The sequence below is a fragment of the Taudactylus pleione genome, unplaced genomic scaffold (genome assembly GCF_031769625.1).
Source record: "Taudactylus pleione unplaced genomic scaffold, aTauple2 ptg001149l, whole genome shotgun sequence".
NCBI lineage: Eukaryota > Metazoa > Chordata > Amphibia > Anura > Myobatrachidae > Taudactylus > Taudactylus pleione.
In genome coordinates, this window is record NW_028285550.1 from 636,857 (window position 1) to 663,768 (window position 26,912).

General features: G+C 41.9%; 1 protein-coding gene across 2 annotated transcripts in view; it reads right to left on the reverse strand.

Moving 5' to 3' along the window:
* The window catches only part of BMPR2 (bone morphogenetic protein receptor type 2), a 260,939-nt gene that overhangs the window by 187,162 nt on the left and 46,865 nt on the right, over positions 1 to 26,912 (reverse strand). For both annotated transcript variants that reach the window (XM_088462089.1, XM_088462088.1), the window contains exon 2: positions 802 to 975. In XM_088462089.1, coding sequence (XP_088318215.1) covers positions 802 to 975 — 174 coding nt within the window. The remainder of the gene's footprint in view (positions 1 to 801; positions 976 to 26,912) is intronic.

A 26,912-nucleotide genomic window follows, 5' to 3' on the forward strand; every position in this document is an offset into this window, starting at 1 on the left:
TGGAACAGCTTCCCCCAGGCTCCTACTACCAGCACCAGGAATCACTGCCCCCAGGCTCCTACTACCAGCACCTGGAGTCGCATTCCCCCGGGTTCCTACTACCAACACCTGGACCAGCTTCCCCCAGGCTCCTACTACCAGCACCTGGAATCGTTTCCCCCAGGCTCCTACTACCAGCACCAGGAACCATTTGCTTCCGTGTACGTGAGGTCATGCAGCTGCAACACCACCAGGCGGGTGTCAGCTAATTCCCCACTGTCTGCATCCTATGGACCAGTGCTGCACTTGGCAGTGGGTCTGAGTTTGGAGACATTTGGGCAAATAAATATCTTCCTGTTCAATACGCCTGCATCCACTTTTAAACTGTGATTACCAAAATAACGCCATATGCTGGAAGTTACATGTATTAACATCTTAGCCGTGGGAGTGGGGTAGAGAAAACTCCATCCTCCGGCCATGCCTGCAAGACCCACAGTGCATCATCTGAGTGTCTTACCTCTTAGCCATGATTTTCCGTCACCATACAATAGCTTGGCAACGGCAAAATGTTCAGATGTTAGCAAATAACGTAGAGAAAAGTGATTTTTGTTTTCTCGCTGTTATCTGCTTTCATACATACTGGGGTTCAATGTAGGTATCAAATAGTGTGAAAACTCCCCCCGGCGATCCCCGGCTGAGTACAAAGCACATCAGCCTAGCGCTGATCCACTGTGTCTCCCTTCCCGGCCGGCTCCACTGGGCATGGGCGAGATCTTGCGTGCGCCCCTTTGACACCTTTGTATCTCATTGTATTATACTTGCCTTGTTTGACCAGGTTGATTTCCCCATCTCTCGTCTTTTCCCACAGTCCGAAGCAGGTGCTGCCCTTGGAACACTTCACAGTGCTGTTCTCTGGGGATATCTGGCTTTCACTTACTCCGTAGTCCTGATGGATGGGATCCTTGTAGGCGCACGTGCGCTCCTCATTCTGAGCCGCTGTAAGAGAGAGGAGGAGGAAGAGGAGGAGAGATTAATCGCGTTTCTTTTCTAGAGCTGCAATTTGCCCTAAAGGCAGATTTATTTCTGATTTCTCTCTATATAAAAGGCCCATGTCACTGTGCACAGAAATATGGCAGGATCTCTCTAAAGACTTTTCTATTTGCTTTTATCACAAACTGACTAAAATTGACCTAACAGCGCTAAAAAAGGATTACCTATAGCACATGCCGATATCACATATCTATTGAGAGCGAATTCAAGTACACAAGCTGCAACAAAATTAACCACACTGAGGGGAATAACGTTATAGAGTTATATTGTATGACATTGCATAAGATACCAGATAGGCAGCAAAGCACATACATTTTTAATGTAAATTATATTTAAATTAAATGCAAAGCAGCCTCTACTGCAATCTAGGAATGGTCATAGCTGGTCAGAGACAGAAGACACTGGGGGACAGAGGGAAATAGCTGGAAGCTAGGAATGGACATAGCTGGTCAGAGACAGAAGACACTGGGGGACAGAGGGAGATAGCTGGAAGCTAGGAATGGACATAGCTGGTCAGAGACAGAAGACACTGGGGGACAGAGGGAGATAGCTGGAAGCTAAGAATAAGCATAGCTGGTCAGAGACAGAAGACACTGGGGGACAGAGGGAGATAGCTGGAAGCTAGGAATGGATATAGCTGGTCAGAGACAGAAGACACTGGGGGACAGAGGGAGATAGCTGGAACCTAAGAATGGGCATAGCTTGGAGGGAGACACTGGGGGACAGATGGAGCTGGCTGAGACCAAGGAATGAGCATAGCTGGGCAGGAGACACTGGGGGACAGATGGAGCTAGCTGGATCCTAGGAATAGGCATAGTTAATGGAGACACTGGGGGACAGATGAAGCTAGCTGGATCCTAGGAATGGGCATAGTTAATGGAGACACTGGGGGACAGATAGAGCTAGCTGGATCCTAGGAATGGGCATAGTTAATGGAGACACTGGGGGACAGATGGAGCTAGCTGGTTCCTAGGAATGGGCATAGTTAATGGAGAAACTGGGGGACAGATGGAGCTAGCTGGAACCTAGGAATAGGCATAGTTAATGGAGAAACTGGGGGACAGTTGGAGCTAGCTGGAACCTAGGAATAGGCATAGTTAATGGAGAAACTGGGGGACAGTTGGAGCTAGCTGGATCCTAGGAATAGGCATAGTTAATGGAGACACTGGGGGACAGATGGAGCTAGCTGGATCCTAGGAATGGGCATAGTTAATGGAGACACTGGGGGACAAATGGAGCTAGCTGGATCCTAGGAATGGGCATAGTTAATGGAGAAACTGGGGGACAGTTGGAGCTAGCTGCAACCTAGGAATAGGCATAGTTAATGGAGACACTGGGGGACAGATGGAGCTAGCTGGATCCTAGGAATGGGCATAGTTAATGGAGAAACTGGGGGACAGTTGGAGCTAGCTGGATCCTAGGAATGGGTATAGTTAATGGAGAAACTGGGGGACAGTTGGAGCTAGCTGGAACTTAGGAATAGGCATAGTTAATGGAGAAACTGGGGGACAGTTGGAGCTAGCTGGAACCTAGGAATAGGCATAGTTAATGGAGAAACAGGGTGACAGTTGGAGCTAGCTGGAACCTAGGAATGGGCATAGTTAATGGAGACACTGGGGGACAGATGGAGCTAGCTGGAACCTAGGAATGAGCATAGTTAATGGAGACACTGGGGGACAGTTGGAGCTAGCTGGAACCTAGGAATGGGCATAGTTAATGGAGACACTGGGGGACAGATGGAGCTAGCTGGAACCTAGGAATAGGCATAGTTAATGGAGACACTGGGGGACAGATGGAGCTAGCTGGAACCTAGGAATAGGCATAGTTAATGGAGACACTGGGGGACAGATGGAGCTAGCTGGAACCTAGGAATGAGCATAGTTAATGGAGACACTGGGGGACGGAGCTAGCTGGAAACTAGGAATGAGCATAGTTAATGGAGACACTGGGGGACAGTTGGAGCTAGCTGGAAACTAGGAATGAGCATAGTTAATGGAGACACTGGGGGTCAGTTGGAGCTAGCTGGAACCTAGGAATAGGCATAGTTAATGGAGACACTGGGGGACAGATGGAGCTACCTTGAACCTAGGAATAGGCATAGCTGGGCAGGAGACACTGGGGGACAGATGGAGCTACCTGGAACCTAGGAATAGGCATACCTGGGCAGGAGACACTGGGGGACAGATGGAGCTAGCTGGAACCTAGGAATAGGCATAGCTGGGCAGGAGACACTGGGGGACAGATGGAGCTACCTGGAACCTAGGAATAGGCATAGCTGGGCAGGAGACACTGGGGGACAGATGGAGCTAGCTGGAACCTAGGAATAGGCATAGCCGGGCAGGAGACACTGGGGGACAGATGGAGCTAGCTGGAACCTAGGAATAGGCATAGATGGGCAGGAGACACTGGGGGACAGTTGGAGCTAGCTGGAACCTAGGAATAGGCATAGCCGGGCAGGAGACACTGGGGGACAGATGGAGCTAGCTGGAACGTAGGAATAGGCATAGATGGGCAGGAGACACTGGGGGACAGTTGGAGCTAGCTGGAACCTAGGAATAGGCATAGATGGGCAGGAGACACTGGGGGACAGTTGGAGCTAGCTGGAACCTAGGAATAGGCATAGCCGGGCAGGAGACACTGGGGGACAGATGGAGCTAGCTGGAACCTAGGAATAGGCATAGCCGGGCAGGAGACACTGGGGGACAGATGGAGCTAGCTGGAACGTAGGAATAGGCATAGATGGGCAGGAGACACTGGGGGAAAGATGGAGCTAGCTGGAACCTAGGAATAGGCATAGATGGGTAGGAGACATTGGGGGAAAGATGGAGCTAGCTGGAACCTAGGAATAGGCATAGATGGGCAGGAGACACTGGGGGACAGATGGAGCTAGCTGGAACCTAGGAATAGGCATAGATGGGTAGGAGACATTGGGGGACAGATGGAGCTAGCTGGAACCTAGGAATAGGCATAGATGGGTAGGAGACATTGGGGGACAGATGGAGCTAGCTGGAACCTAGGAATGGGCATAGCCAGGCAGGAGACACTGGGGGACAGATGGAGCTAGCGAAAAACCCATCACTTAAAACACTTCAAAGACAAATCATGAAAGACAAGTTCTTCACAGAAATATATAAGGAAATCAAAGAGAAATTACATATATACATAATAACATTAAAAAAATAATACAAATTAAGAGTTTACATTATTGGATGTTTAGAAAATTACCAAAATCATTTCATATGTTAAATTTATGTCTAGTAGTATAACTAGCAAAGTGTAAATTGGGCAACAATACACCTGTAAAGACATCTTAGTAAATGTATAGCATATACAGAACAGATATTGAGAAATACACTGAAGAGGCAATAGAAACCTACAGAACAAAGACTAATGTCACTGATACGTGGGCTGTGCTATACATACTATATACTGTACATACTATACATACTATACATACTATACACTGTACACCTATACTATACATACTATACACTGTACACCTATACTATACATACTATACACTGTACACCTATACTATACATACTATACACCTATACTATACATACTATACACCTATACTATACATACTATACACCTATACTATACATACTATATACTGTACATACTATACATACTATACACTGTACACCTATACTATACATACTATATACTATACATACTATACATACTATACATACTATATACTGTACACCTATACTATACATACTATACACCTATACTATACATACTATATACTATACTATACATACTATATACTATATACCTATACTATATACTATACTATACATACTATATACTGTACACATACTATACATACTATATACTATACTATACATACTATATACTATATACCTATACTATACATACTATACTATACATACTATATACTATACACCTATACTGTACATACTATACATACTATACTATACATACTATACACCTATACTATACATACTATACATACTATATACTATACACCTATACTATACACCTATACTATACATACTATACATACTATACACCTATACTATACATACTATATACTATACACCTATACTATACATACTATACACTGTACACCTATACTATACATACTATACACTGTACACCTATACTATACATACTATATACTGTACACCTATACTATACATACTATATACTATACATACTATATACTGTACACCTATACTATACATACTATATACTATACATACTATACATACTATATACTGTACATACTATACATACTATATACTATACATACTATACATACTATATACTGTACACCTATACTATACATACTACATACTGTACACCTATACTATACATACTATATACTGTACACCTATACTATACATACTATACACTGTACATCTATACTATACATACTATATACTGTACATCTATACTATACATACTATATACTGTACACCTATACTATACATACTACATACTGTACACCTATACTATACATACTATACATACTATACATACTATATACTGTACACCTATACTATACATACTATATACTGTACATCTATACTATACATACTATATACTGTACATCTATACTATACATACTACATACTGTACACCTATACTATACATACTATATACTGTACACCTATACTATACATACTATACATACTATATACTGTACACCTATACTATACATACTATACATACTATACACCTATACTATACATACTATATACTATACTATACATACTATATACTATATACCTATACTATACATACTATATACTATACTATACATACTATATACTGTACACCTATACTATACTATACATACTATATACTATATACCAATACTATACATACTATATACTATACTATACATACTATATACTATACACCTATACTGTACATACTATACATACTATACATACTATACTATACTATACATACTATACATACTATACATACTATATACTATACACCTATACTATACATACTATACATACTATATACTATACACCTATACTATACATACTATACATACTATACACCTATACTATACATACTATACACCTATACTATACATACTATACACTGTACACCTATACTATACATACTATACACTGTACACCTATACTATACATACTATATACTGTACACCTATACTATACATACTATATACTATACATACTATATACTGTACACCTATACTATACATACTATATACTATACATACTATACATACTATACATACTATATACTGTACATACTATACATACTACATACTGTACACCTATACTATACATACTACATACTGTACACCTATACTATACATACTATATACTGTACACCTATACTATACATACTATACACTGTACATCTATACTATACATACTATATACTGTACATCTATACTATACATACTATATACTGTACATCTATACTATACATACTACATACTGTACACCTATACTATACATACTATACATACTATACATACTATATACTGTACACCTATACTATACATACTATATACTGTACATCTATACTATACATACTATATACTGTACATCTATACTATACATACTACATACTGTACACCTATACTATACATACTATATACTGTACACCTATACTATACATACTATACATACTATACATACTATACATACTATACATACTATATACTGTACACCTATACTATACATACTATACATACTATACACCTATATTATACATACTATATACTATACTATACATACTATATACTATATACCTATACTATACATACTATATACTATACTATACATACTATATACTGTACACCTATACTATACATACTATATACCTATACTATACATACTATATACTATACTATACATACTATATACTATACACCTATACTGTACATACTATACATACTATACATACTATACTATACATACTATACATACTATATACTATACATACTATACACCTATACTATACATACTATACACCTATACTATACATACTATATACTATACACCTATACTATACACTGTACACCTATACTATACATACTATACACTGTACACCTATACTATACATACTATATACTGTACACCTATACTATACATACTATATACTGTACACCTATACTATACATACTATATACTATACATACTATATACTGTACACCTATACTATACATACTATATACTATACATACTATACATACTATACATACTATATACTGTACATACTATACATACTATATACTATACATACTATACATACTATATACTGTACACCTATACTATACATACTATATACTGTACACCTATACTATACATACTATATACTGTACACCTATACTATACATACTATACACTGTACATCTATACTATACATACTGTACATCTATACTATACATACTACATACTGTACACCTATACTATACATACTATATACTGTACACACATACTATACATACTATATACTGTACACCTATACTATACATACTATATACTGTACATCTATACTATACATACTATATACTGTACATCTATACTATACATACTACATACTGTACACCTATACTATACATACTATATACTATACTATACATACTACATACTGTACACCTATACTATACATACTATATACTATACTATACATACTATATACTGTACATCTATACTATACATACTATATACTGTACATCTATACTATACATACTACATACTGTACACCTATACTATACATACTACATACTGTACACCTATACTATACATACTACATACTGTACACCTATACTATACATACTATACACTGTACACCTATACTATACAAACTATACACTGTACACCTATACTATACATACTATACACTGTACACCTATACTATACATACTATATACTGTACACCTATACTATACATACTATATACTGTACACCTATACTATACATACTATATACTGTACACCTATACTATACATACTATATACTGTACATCTATACTATACATACTATATACTGTACACCTATACTATACATACTATATACTGTACATCTATACTATACATACTATATACTGTACATCTATACTATACATACTATACACCTATACTATACATACTATATACTGTACATCTATACTATACATACTATACATACTGTACACCTATACTATACATACTATATACTGTACACCTATACTATACATACTATATACTGTACACCTATACTATACATACTATATACTGTACATCTATACTATACATACTATATACTGTACATCTATACTATACATACTACATACTGTACACCTATACTATACATACTATATACTGTACACCTATACTATACATACTATACATACTGTACACCTATACTATACATACTATATACTGTACACCTATACTATACATACTATACATACTGTACACCTATACTATACATACTATATACTGTACATCTATACTATACATACTGTACACCTATACTATACATACTATATACTGTACACCTATACTATACATACTATATACTGTACACCTAAACTATACATACTATATACTGTACACCTAAACTATACACTGTACACCTATACTATACATACTATACATACTATATACTGTACACCTATACTATACATACTATATACTGTACACCTATACTATACATACTATATACTGTACACCTAAACTATACATACTATATACTGTACACCTAAACTATACATACTATATACTGTACACCTATACTATACATACTATATACTGTACACCTATACTATACATACTATACACTGTACACCTATACTATACATACTATATACTGTACACCTAAACTATACATACCATATACTGTACACCTATACTATACATACTATATACTGTACACCTATACTATACATACTATATACTGTACACCTAAACTATACATACTATATACTGTACATCTATACTATACATACTATATACTGTACACCTATACTACACATACTATATACTATACATGTCTGCTTTACATCCGATATCACCTGGCAGGTGAGAGGGAGAGATACTGTACATACACTATAATGTATCCAGGTAATGGGAGCACTGTGTCACTGATACATGGGCTGTACACCTATACTATACATACTATATACTGTACATCTATACTATACATACTATACACCTATACTATACATACTATATACTGTACATCTATACTATACATACTATACACTGTACACCTATACTATACATACTATATACTGTACACCTATACTATACATACTATACACCTATACTATACATACTATATACTGTACACCTATACTATACATACTATACACCTATACTATACATACTATATACTGTACACCTATACTATATACTGTACACCTATACTATACATACTATACATACTATACACCTATACTATACATACTATATACTGTACACCTATACTATACATACTATACATACTATACACCTATACTATACATACTATACATACTATACACCTATACTATACATACTATACATACTATACACCTATACTATACATACTATATACTGTACATCTATACTATACATACTATACACTGTACACCTATGCTATACATACTATACATACTGTACACCTATGCTATACATACTATACATACTGTACACCTATGCTATACATACTATACATACTGTACACCTATGCTATACATACTATACATACTGTACACCTATGCTATACATACTATACACTGTACACCTATGCTATACATACTATACACTGTACACCTATACTATACATACTATACACTGTACACCTATACTATACATACTATACACTGTACACCTATACTATACATACTATATACTGTACACCTATACTATACATACTATATACTGTACACCTATACTATACATACTATACACTGTACACCTATACTATACATACTATACACTGTACACCTATACTATACATACTATACACTGTACACCTATACTATACATACTATACACTGTACACCTATACTATACATACTATACACTGTACACCTATACTATACATACTATACACTGTACACCTATACTATACATACTATACACTGTACACCTATACTATACACTGTACACCTATACTATACATACTATATACTGTACACCTATACTATACATACTATACACTGTACACCTATACTATACACTGTACACCTATACTATACATACTATATACTGTACACCTATACTATACATACTATACACCTATACTACACATACTATATACTGTACACCTATACTACACATACTATATACTGTACACCTATACTATACATACTATATACTGTACACCTATACTATACATACTATATACTGTACACCTATACTATACATACTATATACTGTACACCTATACTATACATACTATACACTGTACACCTATACTATACATACTATACACTGTACACCTATACTATACATACTATATACTGTACACCTATACTATACATACTATATACTGTACACCTATACTATACATACTATATACTGTACACCTATACTATACATACTATATACTGTACACCTATACTATACATACTATATACTGTACACCTATACTATACATACTATATACTGTACACCTATACTATACATACTATACACTGTACACCTATACTATACATACTATACACTGTACACCTATACTATACATACTATATACTGTACACCTATACTATACATACTATACACTGTACACCTATACTATACATACTATACACTGTACACCTATACTATACATACTATACACTGTACACCTATACTATACATACTATATACTGTACACCTATACTATACATACTATATACTGTACACCTATACTATACATACTATATTCTGTACATGTCTGTCTGCTTTACATCTGATATCACCTGGCAGGTGAGAGGGAGAGATACTGTACATACACTATAATGTATCCAGGTAATGGGAGCACTGTGTCACTGATACATGGGCTGTACACCTATACTATATACATACTATATACTATACATGTCTGCTTTACATCTGATATCACCTGGCAGGTGAGAGGGAGAGATACTGTACATACACTATAATGTACCCAGGTAATGGGAGCACTGGGTCACTGATACATGGGCTGTACACCTATACTATACATACTATATACTGTACATGTCTGCTTTACATCCGATATCACCTGGCAGGTGAGAGGGAGAGATACTGTACATACACTATAATGTATCCAGGTAATGGGAGCACTGTGTCACTGATACATGGGCTGTACACCTATACTATACATACTATATACTGTACACCTATACTATACATACTATATACTGTACATGTCTGCTTTACATCTGATATCACTTGGCAGGTGAGAGGGAGAGATACTGTACATATACTATAATGTATCCAGGTAATGGGAGCACTGTGTCACTGATACATGGGCTGTACACCTATACTATACATACTATATACTGTACACCTATACTATACATACTATATACTGTACACCTATACTATACATACTATATACTATACATGTCTGCTTTACATCTGATATCACTTGGCAGGTGAGAGGGAGGGATACTGTACATACACTATAATGTATCCAGGTAATGGGAGCACTGTGTCACTGATACATGGGCTGTACACCTATACTATACATACTATATACTGTACACCTATACTATACATACTATATACTGTACACCTATACTATACACCTATACTATACATACTATATACTGTACATGTCTGCTTTACATCCGATATCACCTGGCAGGTGAGAGGGAGGGATACTGTACATACACTATAATGTATCCAGGTAATGGGAGCACTGTGTCACTGATACATGGGCTGTACACCTATACTATACATACTATATACTGTACATGTCTGCTTTACATCTGATATCACCTGGCAGGTGAGAGGGAGAGATACTGTACATACACTATAATGTACCCAGGTAATGGGAGCACTGGGTCACTGATACATGGGCTGTACACCTATACTATACATACTATATACTGTACATGTCTGCTTTACATCTGATATCACCTGGCAGGTGAGAGGGAGAGATACTGTACATACACTATAATGTATCCAGGTAATGGGAGCACTGTGTCACTGATACATGGGCTGTACACCTATACTATACATACTATATACTATACATGTCTGCTTTACATCTGATATCACCTGCCAGGTGAGAGGGAGAGATACTGTACATACACTATAATGTACCCAGGTAATGGGAGCACTGGGTCACTGATACATGGGCTGTACACCTATACTATACATACTATATACTGTACATGTTTGCTTTACATCCGATATCACCTGGCAGGTGAGAGGGAGAGATACTGTACATACACTATAATGTATCCAGGTAATGGGAGCACTGTGTCACTGATACATGGGCTGTACACCTATACTATACATACTATATACTGTACACCTATACTATACATACTATATACTGTACATGTCTGTCTGCTTTACATCTGATATCACCTGGCAGGTGAGAGGGAGAGATACTGTACATACACTATAATGTATCCAGGTAATGGGAGCACTGTGTCACTGATACATGGGCTGTACACCTATACTATACATACTATATACTGTACACCTATACTATACATACTATATACTGTACACCTATACTATACATAATATATACTGTACATGTCTGTCTGCTTTACATCTGATATCACCTGGCAGGTGAGAGGGAGAGATACTGTACATATACTATAATGTATCCAGGTAATGGGAGCACTGTGTCACTGATACATGGGCTGTACACCTATACTATACATACTATATACTGTACACCTATACTATACATACTATATACTGTACACCTATACTATACATACTATATACTGTACATGTCTGCTTTACATCTGATATCACCTGGCAGGTGAGAGGGAGAGATACTGTACATATACTATAATGTATCCAGGTAATGGGAGCACTGTGTCACTGATACATGGGCTGTACACCTATACTATACATACTATATACTGTACATGTCTGTCTGCTTTACATCCGATATCACCTGGCAGGTGAGAGGGAGAGATACTGTACATACACTATAATGTATCCAGGTAATGGGAGCACTGTGTCACTGATACATGGGCTGTACACCTATACTATACATACTATATACTGTACACCTATACTATACATACTATATACTGTACACCTATACTACACATACTATATACTGTACACCTATACTATACATACTATATACTGTACACCTATACTATACACACTATACACTGTACACCTATACTATACATACTATATACTGTACACCTATACTATACATACTATACACTGTACACCTATACTATACATACTATATACTGTACATGTCTGCTTTACATCTGATATCACCTGGCAGGTGAGAGGGAGAGATACTGTACATACACTATAATGTATCCAGGTAATGGGAGCACTGTGTCACTGATACATGGGCTGTACACCTATACTATACATACTATATACTGTACACCTATACTATACATACTATATACTGTACACCTATACTATACATACTATACACTGTACACCTATACTATACATACTATATACTGTACATGTCTGCTTTACATCTGATATCACCTGGCAGGTGAGAGGGAGAGATACTGTACATACACTATAATGTATCCAGGTAATGGGAGCACTGTCACTGATACATGGGCTGTACACCTATACTATACATACTATATACTGTACACCTATACTATACATACTATATTCTGTACATGTCTGCTTTACATCTGATATCAAGTCAACTGCAAATGCAGGAAAGGGAGATTGATTGATTGATTGATTGATTGATTGATTGATTGATAAACCCCAGGACAGGGATATTGTGAATTACAAGCCACGATAAGCATACAAATAAGAGCATAATAATAACCAAATACTCACGGACATTTTATAAAGTACAAAATTAATGAAAATGTCTTATAGGCCACACCCCCTGCGCCTTGTCACACATCGCATCTCTAACTGCATTTATTACCTTCAGCCATAGCACCTGCTGTAAATCTAGAGCTAAAGACAATGAGATCTATTTACAGTACCATAAGCCCTAAGTAATGTGACTTACTGCAGGACTTACAGCTTCTGCCTCTTTATGAAAGTTTAGACAAAAGCCTATAAACCCAGGCACAGACCATATAAGGTCCTGAATAATAGTGAATGATAAAAAATATGAGATAACAATATTTCATAAAAGCAGCTGCAGTGCCCTAATAACGAGTTTCTAGATACTTACTAATCCCCATTTTCCAACAAAAACCCAGGTCAGACCTCACTGCACTTTCCATCCAGATAATTCCTGGGTAAGCCCTGTTCACACTGAACCAGAGTCTGTCCTGCCAAACGTGTGATGTCATAAAAAGTGGGAGGTGAATGCTCCACAGCCACCAATCGGCTCATTTTAGGCATGACCTAGGTAGGATAACCCAGGTTGCGTCGTTTACAATGCACCATTACCCAGGTCCATACTAGTAGGTACATGGGTTGGATTGCTGGGTCACTGGACCTGGGTTATTTTTCAGGGACCATTTTCCACTGAGCCGTGACCCAGGAAGACCCAGCAATAACCTTACAGCAGTGGAAAAGGGGCATAAATGACCTTTCTAACCAGGGACGTGGACAGAACACAAGTAATAGAGGTAGAGCTGCGATTACAATGTGAGAACAGAGGTTTTGCTATGATAGAATGAGGTCATCAAGACATGTAAATTACTAAATAAAAACACCACATTTACCAAAGCAATTCACACAATATATAGCAAATAGAGCTCACACATACAGAATATTTAAAATAAAGTGTTCTATAAACTGCTGTTTAAACTAATATGATGAGTGAAAGGTATACACTATAAGAGCTGTCGGTATACCTGGCACAGGCGATGGTATAGCTGATTTGTGGGTAAATATGTTGTAGATGGAGGTCAGAAGTTACTGTCTGGCTTATATGGGAATCCCTGCAGAGCACAATCGCTAAATGCGTACGCTCTATACCCACAGCCAGTGCCGTAACAGGGCTTTAATGCGCCCTGTGCCGGCTCTGCCCGCTTTGCCCATGACGTCATGCATAGGGGCAGGGCCGGCACCCGGAAGCGCAGCGGTGCATGCAGAGTCTAGAGGACGTTCTGTACAGCTGTATACATGGCACCGGCCTGCGGCTTATAAAGAGCGCTACAGGCGCCAATGGCGCAGCGAGATTGTGGTCCCAGGCACCCTGCTAGCCAGAAGTAAGGTCCATGGGGCAGCCCAGCGCAGAAGCGCCAGTCACACATCCCTAGTCAACACCACAATGCCGACATGTCGACAAGGACATTATGGCAACATGCAATATGTCAACTCAGAAAAATGTCTACAAGGTCATGTTCATTATGCCGACAGTCAATATATATCCACATAGCATTTATTATAGGCCTTATAGCCACTGCCATGGAAAACATGCCACGCGGACACATGCGGTTGCTAAAAACAAGTTTATATTTGCATTTGACAGGTCACCCGAGTACTGTAATGCACTCACCACCCGCACCCCGTGCCACCCATCATGGCTGCCTAATGATAATACAGTAAGCGCCAGTGGGTATGTACCATAACATGTGTAACCCTTCTGTGGTGCACCAGGTGACCATTATGCCCTTACAGCTGTGGCAGGGTGATCCGCAGCCGAATAAGGTTCCCGTGGGCTTTGCAGGTCACCAATAGTTTAGGGACAGAAATGAAAGATCCTTACACGAATAAACCACAGTGAATGGGTAACATTAAGCAGCCTCCATGGCTCCGCACCCTTATCTCCTGTCCCTGAGGCTGTTCCCAGTAGCAGACTCATTACTGTCTTATCTGCTAGAGATGCAGAGTTCATGGCCTTTGTGCTTTGTGCTGTCTCTCTGGCCTTCCCATACCTCACACACTGTAATTACCATCTCTGTGTCCTACTGAATGCAATGACAAAGTCACACTACACAAATACAAGGTAGACGATTTGCACACTGATTATAATAAGGATATTAGACACCTCAGAAGAAGGGAATGAGCCTTTATACAGTCAGACGGCCCTTTGCTCACTGCGGCAGCCATTGCTCTATGCTTTTGTAGATGAACACACAAAACAGCCCCGAAAAGGAGTTTAATGTCCAATGACTTCAAATAAATTGATCAGACTACCATCTAGCACACCACGGCCCTAACGTGCCACCATTTGTCAGTCGCATTGACAGGAAGCCAGCACAATCCGGGGTAAGAGTCCTCGCCATGTGTAGGGGAACTATAAGCGGACGCGGTCGCTCGGAACCTACGCTATTACATTCGCAGCTGCAATTTCTCACTCAGCCTATGTGCAAATGGGCCGGTCAGACTCCACCTGGATCAGCCTGCAACGGCCTGAGCTAATGCGGCTACATACACTCTCCATATCATCTGCGCTGTGAGAAAACACAACATCATCCACGCAAATTATACGCACATCCACTCCTCGAGTAACACCTGGGCTGCGCAAAATCAGCTACAACTCTGACTATGGCCTCTGAGACTGTTATGGGGTTGGGAACACTTCGTGGTCACAGGCACACACATGGACCTCCCATAACGTGCCCACGGACCGGCCTCTCTCTAACTATGGCCTCTGAGACTGTGGTTATGGGGATGGGAACATGCCATGGTCACAGACACACACATGGACCTCCAATAACGTGCCCACGGACCGGCCTTTCTATAACTATGGCCTCTGAGACTGTGGTTATGGGGTTGGGAACACTTCGTGGTCACAGACACACACATGGACCTCCCATAACGTGCCCACGGATCGGCCTCTCTCTAACTATGGCCTCGAAGACTGTTATGGGGTTGGGAACATGCCGTGGTCACAGACACACACATGGACCTCCCTTTAGGCGCCCACTGACCAGCCTCTCTCTCAGTTCGCTTTCGTCCAGCTCCCCGACTCCACCCAGGAACGTTCCTAGATCACAGTGATCTTCGTAGAGCGTTACGGATGCTTTGCGAATGCAGCTTCAAACTTTAACTCGCATGTGAACAATAAAAAAACTTTCCTTGGCGTTTCGCACATGCGCAGTTGAAAAACCGCCGAGCTGCGATAACATGGACATTCTTACAACACTGAACCAGGCCCACGTCACCTTCCATTTATCTCCCGTTATATGTACAGTAACATCTAATTACCGCTCTCTCCAGCCGAGTTTTTTTCCCGACCGCAACGTGCTGGCACCATATAAGTAACAATAACAGTATCGCAGGATGCCGATAATCAGTGTATAAACCCCACTGAATGTAAATTGTCTGTAACATAATCCCCTCCATGTACTGTGCTGTATAACACACTGATGCCTTATAATTTAACCCCTTCCCACCAACTCCATAATACATCTGCTTCATGTACTGTGCTGTGTAACACGCCATGTTTATAAGGTGTAGTTATAACAGGCAGAGGGAGTAGTATCAGGTGTAGGTATAACAGGCAGAGGGAGTAGTATCAGGTGTAGGTATAACAGGCAGGGGGAGTAGTATCAGGTGTAGGTATAACAGGCAGAGGGTGTAGTATCAGGTGTAGGTATAACAGGCAGGGGGAGTAGTATCTGGTGTAGGTATAACAGGCAGAGGGAGTAGTATCTGGTGTAGGTATAACAGGCAGGGGGAGTAGTATCTGGTGTAGGTATAACAGGCAGAGGGAGTAGTATCTGGTGTAGGTATAACAGGCAGGGGGAGTAGTATCAGGTGTAGGTATAACAGGCAGAGGGAGTAGTATCAGGTGTAGGTATAACAGGCAGAGGGAGTAGTATCAGGTGTAGGTATAACAGGCAGAGGGAGTAGTATCAGGTGTAGGTATAACAGGCAGAGGGAGTAGTATGAGGTATAGGTATACCAGGCAGAGGGATTAGTATCAGGTGTAGGTATAACAGGCAGAGGGAGTAGTATCTGGTGTAGGTATAACAGGCAGAGGGAGTAGTATCTGGTGTAGGTATAACAGGCAGAGGGAGTAGTATCTGGTGTAGGTATAACAGGCAGAGGGAGTAGTATCAGGTGTAGGTATACCAGGCAGAGGGAGTAGTATCAGGTGTAGGTATACCAGGCAGAGGGATTAGTATCAGGTGTAGGTATAACAGGCAGAGGGAGTAGTATCTGGTGTAGGTATAACAGGCAGAGGGAGTAGTATCTGGTGTAGGTATAACAGGCAGAGGGAGTAGTATCTGGTGTAGGTATAACAGGCAGAGGGAGTAGTATCAGGTGTAGGTATAACAGGCAGAGGGAGTAGTATCAGGTGTAGGTATAACAGGCAGAGGGAGTAGTATCAGGTGTAGGTATAACAGGCAGGGGGAGTAGTATCGGGTGTAGGTATAACAGGCAGGGGGAGTAGTATCGGGTGTAGGTATAACAGGCAGGGGGAGTAGTATCAGGTGTAGGTATAACAGGCAGGGGGAGTAGTATCAGGTGTAGGTATAACAGACAGAGGGAGTAGTATCAGGTGTAGGTATAACAGACAGAGGGAGTAGTATCAGGTGTAGGTATAACAGGCAGAGGGAGTAGTATCAGGTGTAGGTATAACAGGCAGAGGGAGTAGTATCAGGTGTAGGTATAACAGGCAGAGGGAGTAGTATCAGGTGTAGGTATAACAGGCAGAGGGAATAGTATCAGGTGTAGGTATAACAGGCAGAGGGAGTAGTATCAGGTATAGGTATAACAGGCAGAGGGAGTAGTATCAGGTGTAGGTATAACAGGCAGAGGGAATAGTATCAGATGTAGGTATAACAGGCAGAGGGAGTAGTATTAGGTGTAGGTATAACAGGCAGAGGGAGTAGTATCAGGTGTAGTTATAACAGGCAGAGGGAGTAGATAACATGTTTTATCTGATCAAACCACCCAGAAGATTTTATTTTTCGTTCTATTCTCCTTTTGATTATTTGTCTCTAACGCACTTGTTCAGGGTATTTTTACCTTTTGTATTAGACCCGTTACTTTCGGTCACTACAATGGTGGGAGCAGCTGGTGCATTGCCTGATATATTTACTGAAGTGAATGCAAAGGGGTCAATAGACTTTCCTCCACTGACTGATGGCCCCATGGGTACGGCCATGTACCTGCCTCCTCATGCTGGAAGCCTTTAGTACATATCAGTGATCACCTTTGCACCTGAGGTTTGCAGAAAAGGAACACATCCGCTCTGGTTCCGCACAGCAGCCCTCCTGCAGATACAGATCTGTCCTCTCTCTTTGCGGCAGTCGCACCTCTCCTGCAGATACAGATCTGTCCTCTCTCTTTGCGGCAGTCGCACCTCTGCTGCAGATACAGATCTGTCCTCTCTCTTTGCGGCAGTCGCACCTCTCCTGCAGATACAGATCTGTCCTCTCTCTTTGCGGCAATCGCACCTCTCCTGCAGATACAGATCTGTCCTCTCTCTTTGCGGCAGTCGCACCTCTCCTGCAGATACAGATCTGTCCTCTCTCTTTGCGGCAGTCGCACCTCTCCTGCAGATACAGATCTGTCCTCTCTCTTTGCGGCAATCGCACCTCTCCTGCAGATACAGATCTGTCCTCTCTCTTTGCGGCAGTCGCACCTCTCCTGCAGATTCAGATCTGTCCTCTCTCTTTGCGGCAGTCGCACCTCTCGGCACGCCTGGTCTAGTCTTTATTTTGCATCTTTTTGTTGTCGAAAATGTGTCTAAAGGTGCCATACACTGAACGACTCGCAATAGATGTGATGTCATCAGCGATTCCCTTTGCACTCCCCGGGCAGCTCCTGGACAGGCGACATCTCGCTAATCTGTGCAATGTGACCAACGACCCATCGTGCGTCCTTAATTATTTCCAGCGCATCGTTAAGGAGATTGCCAGATCTTACCTGCAGTAGGTAAGATCTGAAGAAACGACCCGCGGGTCGAAGCGCCACGATTTGCATGTTTTTAAAATGATGTATCACTCCAATGCATCGTTTTCGTGCAAATCGCGCCTAAAATCGTCCAGTGTGTGGCCACCTTAAGTCACAACTAGGATGCACCAGGAGACAGAGATTTGATATGTGACACTTGTACTGTATATCTGGGTGAAACAGAGTCTCGGAATCAGCGTGGTAAGTGCTACAACGCAGCAGCCGTAGCTTATTTCCATTCCAAGTTCTGTTTACGCATTTTCAGCAAAAAATATGCCAGCAGAGTTGCACGGAAACCGGCAGCTCACTCACGCCAGGTATATCGCGCTGCATGGCGTAATGAGACTAGATGAGCAAGGACACATATGTCTTTGTGTGTTGTAAATGTGTACTCTGCGCTGCTGGAGTATAGCTGCACTGGGGGGAGTGCGGGTAGAGTGCGGCTGCACTGGGGGGAGTGCGGGTAGAGTGCGGCTGCACTGGGGGGAGTGCGGGTAGAGTGCGGCTGCACTGGGGGGAGTGCGGGTAGAGTGCGGCTGCACTGGGGGAGTGTAGGTAGAGTGCGGCTGCACTGGGGGAGTGTAGGTAGAGTGTGGCTGCACTGGGGGAGTGTAGGTAGAGTGTGGCTGCACTGGGGGAGTGTGGCTGCACTGGGGGAGTGTGTAATGTACTGCAGCTGATCTGCAATGCATTAGTGCATGATGCAGAGTATATTTAATAGGCTATGCACTATATGGTTTAAGTGTGTATTATTGTAATTGGGATTGCCCTCCTGACATAGGAAGCGATATGTTAATTATCCTGACGTAGTGAGCAAACCTTCGTTTACAGCACTTTCATTGAAATACAATGCTGGGGGTCCTGTGTGTCTCTATGTACAATACCCAGCAAGGTTAAGGAAAACTATTTGTTTGTGGTTATAGGAAGCTTCTATTTTGTGTAAGAACTTAGAAGGTGTTTGTGGTCGGAGGCTGGCCACACGAGGCTAATGGCGGCCGCAGCACTGAAAGGGTTAACCCCCTGTGCTGCAGCGCCATATTTAAAGAGACAAAGGGTGCTAGGCGCCATGTTTAAATGTATTTAAAGTGTTTAAATGTATAATTTAAGTCAAGTGCACTTACCTGTAATGCTCTGGACAGCCAGGGGATCCAGAGTCCTCCGTGGGTTCCTGGGTCCCTCAGCCCCTTCCAGAGGAAATAAAATGTTCCCCCATGCAGCCTCATGCCTGGAAGTGGTATGAGGGGGTGCATAGGGAGCTGGCTAAGGCAGGGAGCTCCAACATAGCTTCCCTTCCATGGCCAGGAAACCGTGCCCGGGGACCCTGCTTCCCCACCTCTGGAGCTCAGATTCAGGCAGAGGTGGCTGGGCTGGTCCCTTAGCAGATCCCTGGAAGTAGTTTTTTTTTTTAGGAAAACCTCCCCCCGGCCCTAGACGAGCCGACTCCTGGGTGGTGACCAAAACACCAGGTAGTCTCCTGCTCAGGGGAGTGACCACTCCCCACTGTCCATAGGGGATAATGTTAAACGTGCATGTGGCTAGCACATGCAGAGGTCATGCACTTAAATTGATTGGTTGGAAACCACAGGGCAGGCTTACCCCCTGCGGAAATGTGTATTGGAGGTCCGCAGTTAATCAAACGCATACACAGCAGAAGCGGTTCCAGGTGCCGAGGTAGGAGCCTGAGGGTAACTTAAAAAGCGGTTCCAAACGCCGGTGGTAGAGTTTGGTGGGGGCAGCATCGTTAAACGCCCACGGCACAGTGGGCAGAGCCAGTGACAGGCGGTCACTGACGGTGAGTGGGAGTCCAAAAGCGCTAACCCATGACCAGGGCCGGCCTAGGAGAAAGGCGTCCGGTCACAGTGTTAAGACTCCAAAAGTCAAAACTGGTTTTAGTCATAGACATAGAAATTTGCATTATATTTACCTTTTCAGAAACAGTATATGCTTACTCAGTTTGTGCTTAGGAAACCAAATGTGTTTGGGTGGTAAGGAGGAAATGTAGTAATTTCTGTGAGATGTGATTATTTATGTTTTGTGAGATAGCCTAATTGGCTAAGAGGAGCCCAGGGCGGACGTACCCCCTGTGGTAATGTGTATTGGAGTAGCATAAAAGAAGGCTTCGTGCCTGGTAATATTGTACAACCCTGTAAATTCTCTGAGGAGAAGAACTGCTGATTGATAAGATTTCTGTATGCGATGTACCCCTTCATCCGAAAGGACGAGTCTTTTTGAAGACCATTGAGCAATAAACATATTGCCTTTACTACGATTGTATCTCAATCTTGCGACCAACAGAATTGCGCCAAACGCTATTCCGTTCTCCTACTGTTCTGGGTTGAGTCAGGCGTCTCCAAAGATCAAGCCCTCTGCCGCTACCGTGCAGAGCCTGGTCCATTGCGAGGGATCAGGAGGAAACAACAGACACCAAACAGGTGGTGTGTCCGCAGTTAGCCGATGCATACGCAGCAGAAGCATTTCCAGGTACCGAGGTAGGAGCCTGGGTATTAGTAAGCGGTTCAGAGTGCCGATAGGAGGAGCTCGGTGGTGGCAGTATCATTTCGACCACGGCGCAGGGGACCGAATTAGTGACAAGCGGTCACTGATGGCAAGCGGGAATCCCTGATACCCCCAAGGTGGATCGAAACCCCAACCTGTGGTCGGGAGTCCGGGCTGGAAGCCATCCGGACACACCCAACATAAAACATCATGCTGGTAGTGTAATAATCTGCTGTAAACCCCCACCCACAGGTCGCAGTGTCCCGCAGATGGGGAAAACTGCGGTGTAGCAGTCACCACCAGTCATGTCTGTAAGTGCCGGACAAGCCCCCAAGAGTGACAAAAAGGGGGATGTCTTACAGACACACCCCTTTTTCATTGACCACGCCCCTTTCCGGGTGTGCGTGCGTAGATGTGCCCGTTCTCTAGGTCCGGCGCCACCTAGAGTGAACACTATCTGCCTGATTGACAGGCAAAGGCATTTACGAGGCAGGACGGGGGCCCAATTTCCAGGACTGGCAAGGCCAGGATCTGCGTCCTCAGAAGCCAGCGTAAGCTAAGGCTTACTCAGCTGGCCGGCGTTGTCTACCAATGGTCGCGATGGTGATCCCAGCCTGTAAAGTCGGTGGCAGTGCTGGAATCGCAGGTGCAGCATGAAGTGTCAGACACCTCCTGCTGCATTTCTACAGTATATTAGCAAGGACGGAATTGTAACGCTGCTTGTGTGCGGCTCTGCAATACCATCCTATGCGGCTGTGCAATACCATCCTCTGCGGCTGTGCAATACCATCCTCTGCGGCTCTGCAATACCATCCTCTGCGGCTCTGCAATACCATCCTCTGCGCAATCACCCGCTAAAGTGTAAAGATTGAATGTTGCGCACACGGCCTGTATTACTAGACGGCAGATTCTCCTTACATGCATCATTGTACGTCTCAGAGCTGCGGATTAGAAACGTTTGTGCCATTTATAGCAGAATCTCCTTACATGCATCATTGTACGTCTCAGAGCTGCGGATTAGAAACGTTTGTGCCATTTATAGCAGAATCTCCTTACATGCATCATTGTACGTCTCAGAGCTGCGGATTAGAAACGTTTGTGCCATTTATAGCAGAATCTCCTTCATTTCTCAGAAAGTTTGAGGACACAGACTTGGCTTTATCCCCTGGTCTGGAAATAGGGCATTACGGTGCCTGAGCCGACTCTGTGCTGTACAAACACATGAGGACAGGGTGAGAGGGTGAGAGGGGGGTCTGCTATCCAGGAGCTCTATGCTGCACCCAGGCCCAAATGTAACACTGCAAGTGCTGAGATTTGCCCATTTAGCTGCTAGGTGGAAAACTAGGTTGGTTTTATATCCAGCGCTATATTGCGAATCTCACCACTTACCACATCTTGCAGACTACTATATATGGCCCCCAAGTGTGAGCGCGCTCATCTCCAATATCATCGAATGAGCTCAACGGTTCACAATCTCGGATCATCAAGGAGAACCCTAACAGTCCAGGTTTTAAGAATATCCATGCATGAGAACAGATGGCATTAGTATAGAGTGTTAGAGACTGGGGATTAGAGTCATCACTGCCATGGTATTCATGTACTTCATATACTATATACAGCAGCCTTCACACTCTCTATGAAATATACATATATCTCTCCTCCATACTATAATATACCAGTCACCTCTCCTCCATGCTATAATAGGTCAGTCACCTCTCCTCCTCTATGCTATAATAGGTCAGTCACCTCTCCTCCATACTATAATATACCAGTCGCCTCTCCTCCATACTATAATATACCAGTCACCTCTCCTCCATGCTATAATAGGTCAGTCACCTCTCCTCCTCTATGCTATAATAGGTCAGTCACCTCTCCTCCATACTATAATATACCAGTCACCTCTCCTCCATACTATAATAGGTCAGTCACTTCTCCTCCTCTATGCTATAATAGGTCAGTCACCTCTCCTCCATACTATAATAGGTCAGTCACTTCTCCTCCTCTATGCTATAATAGGTCAGTCACCTCTCCTCCATACTATAATATACCAGTCGCCTCTCCTCTATGCTATAATAGGCCAGTCACTTCTCCTCCTCTATGCTATAATAGGTCAGTCACCTCTCCTCCATACTATAATAGGTCAGTCACTTCTCCTCCTCTATGCTATAATAGGTCAGTCACCTCTCCTCCATACTATAATAGGTCAGTCACTTCTCCTCCTCTATGCTATAATAGGTCAGTCACCTCTCCTCCATACTATAATAGGTCAGTCACTTCTCCTCCTCTATGCTATAATAGGTCAGTCACCTCTCCTCCATACTATAATATACCAGTCGCCTCTCCTCTATGCTATAATAGGCCAGTCACTTCTCCTCCTCTATGCTATAATAGGTCAGTCACCTCTCCTCCATACTATAATATACCAGTCACCTCTCCTTCATACTATAATAGGTCAGTCACCTCTCCTCCTCTATGCTGTAATAGGTCAGTCACCTCTCCTCCATTCTATAATATACCAGTCGCCTCTCCTCCATACTATAATAGGTCAGTCACCTCTCCTCTATGCTATAATAGGTCAGTCACCTCTCCTCCATACTATAATATACCAGTCGCCTCTCCTCCATGCTATAATAGGTCAGTCACCTCTCCTCCATACTATAATATACCAGTCGCCTCTCCTCCATACTATAATATACCAGTCGCCTCTCCTCCATACTATAATATACCAGTCGCCTCTCCTCCATGCTATAATAGGTCAGTCACCTCTCCTCCATACTATAATATACCAGTCGCCGCTCCTCCATACTATAATACGTCAGTCACCTGTCCTCTCTGCTATAATACGTCAGTCACCTGTCCTCCATACTATAATACGTCAGTCACCTGTCCTCTCTGCTATAATACGTCAGTCACCTGTCCTCCCTGTTATAATACGTCAGTCACCTGTCCTCCCTGCTATGATACGTCAGTCACCTGTCCTCCCTGCTATAATACGTCAGTCACCTGTCCTCCCTGCTATAATACGTCAGTCACCTGTCCTCTCTGCTATGATACGTCAGTCACCTGTCCTCCCTGCTATAATACGTCAGTCACCTGTCCTCCCTGCTATAATACGTCAGTCACCTGTCCTCCCTGCTATAATACGTCAGTCACCTGTCCTCCCTGCTATAATACGTCAGTCACCTGTCCTCCCTGCTATGATACGTCAGTCACCTGTCCTCTCTGCTATAATACGTCAGTCACCTGTCCTCTCTGCTATGATATGTCAGTCACCTGTCCTCTCTGCTATGATATGTCAGTCACCTGTCCTCTCTGCTATAATAAGTCACCTGTCCTCTCTGCTATGTCAATCACCTGTCCTCTCTGCTATAATACGTCAGTCACCTGTCCTCTCTGCTATGATACGTCAGTCACCTGTCCTCTCTGCTATAATACGTCAGTCACCTGTCCTCCCTGCTATAATACGTCAGTCACCTGTCCTCCCTGCTATAATACGTCAGTCACCTGTCCTCCCTGCTATAATACGTCAGTCACCTGTCCTCCCTGCTATAATACGTCAGTCACCTGTCCTCTCTGCTATAATACGTCAGTCACCTGTCCTCTCTGCTATAATAAGTCACCTCTCCTCTCTGCTATGTCAGTCACCTGTCCTCTGTGCTATAATACGTCAGTCACCTGTCCTCTCTGCTATGATACGTCAGTCACCTGTCCTCTCTGCTATGATACGTCAGCCACCTGTCCTCTCTGCTATGATACGTCAGCCACCTGTCCTCTCTGCTATAATACGTCAGTCACCTCTCCTCTCAGCTATAATAGGTCAGTCACCTGTCCACTCTGCTATAATACGTCAGTCACCTGTCCTCTCTGCTATGATACGTCAGTCACCTGTCCTCTCTGCTATGATACGTCAGCCACCTGTCCTCTCTGCTATAATACGTCAGTCACCTCTCCTCTCAGCTATAATAGGTCAGTCACCTGTCCACTCTGCTATAATACATCAGTCACCTGTCCTCTCTGCTATAATAGGTCAGTCACCTGTCCTCTCTGCTATAATGTTGTCACCTTTACGCTCTGCTATAATGTAAATAATTCTATAGATTTTTTTTCGGCTCAGTACAATGGGATAGATGTAATTTGCAGCAAACTAGGTCATGCAACTGTTTAACGCTGGCTATTCAATTGCAAATGAACGCAGGTTTTAACGCAATAAATATTGTATGCAAACATATTATATAGGTAATAGGATACTGATCACACCCATATTAGTCAGAAAAGTGGACAGGCCACTAATGGACCAATCTGATTACATTATTTACTTTTAATAGAATAACTGCAAAACTTTTGGATTTTAACATTCTGAGTGTTGAAGTCAGGACAGGAAAACCAAACATTACTGCAAAATGTAGGGATGAACATCCTTCCCAGCTGACAAATGCCCTCGTTAGGGATGAACATCCTTCCTTTTTTAATG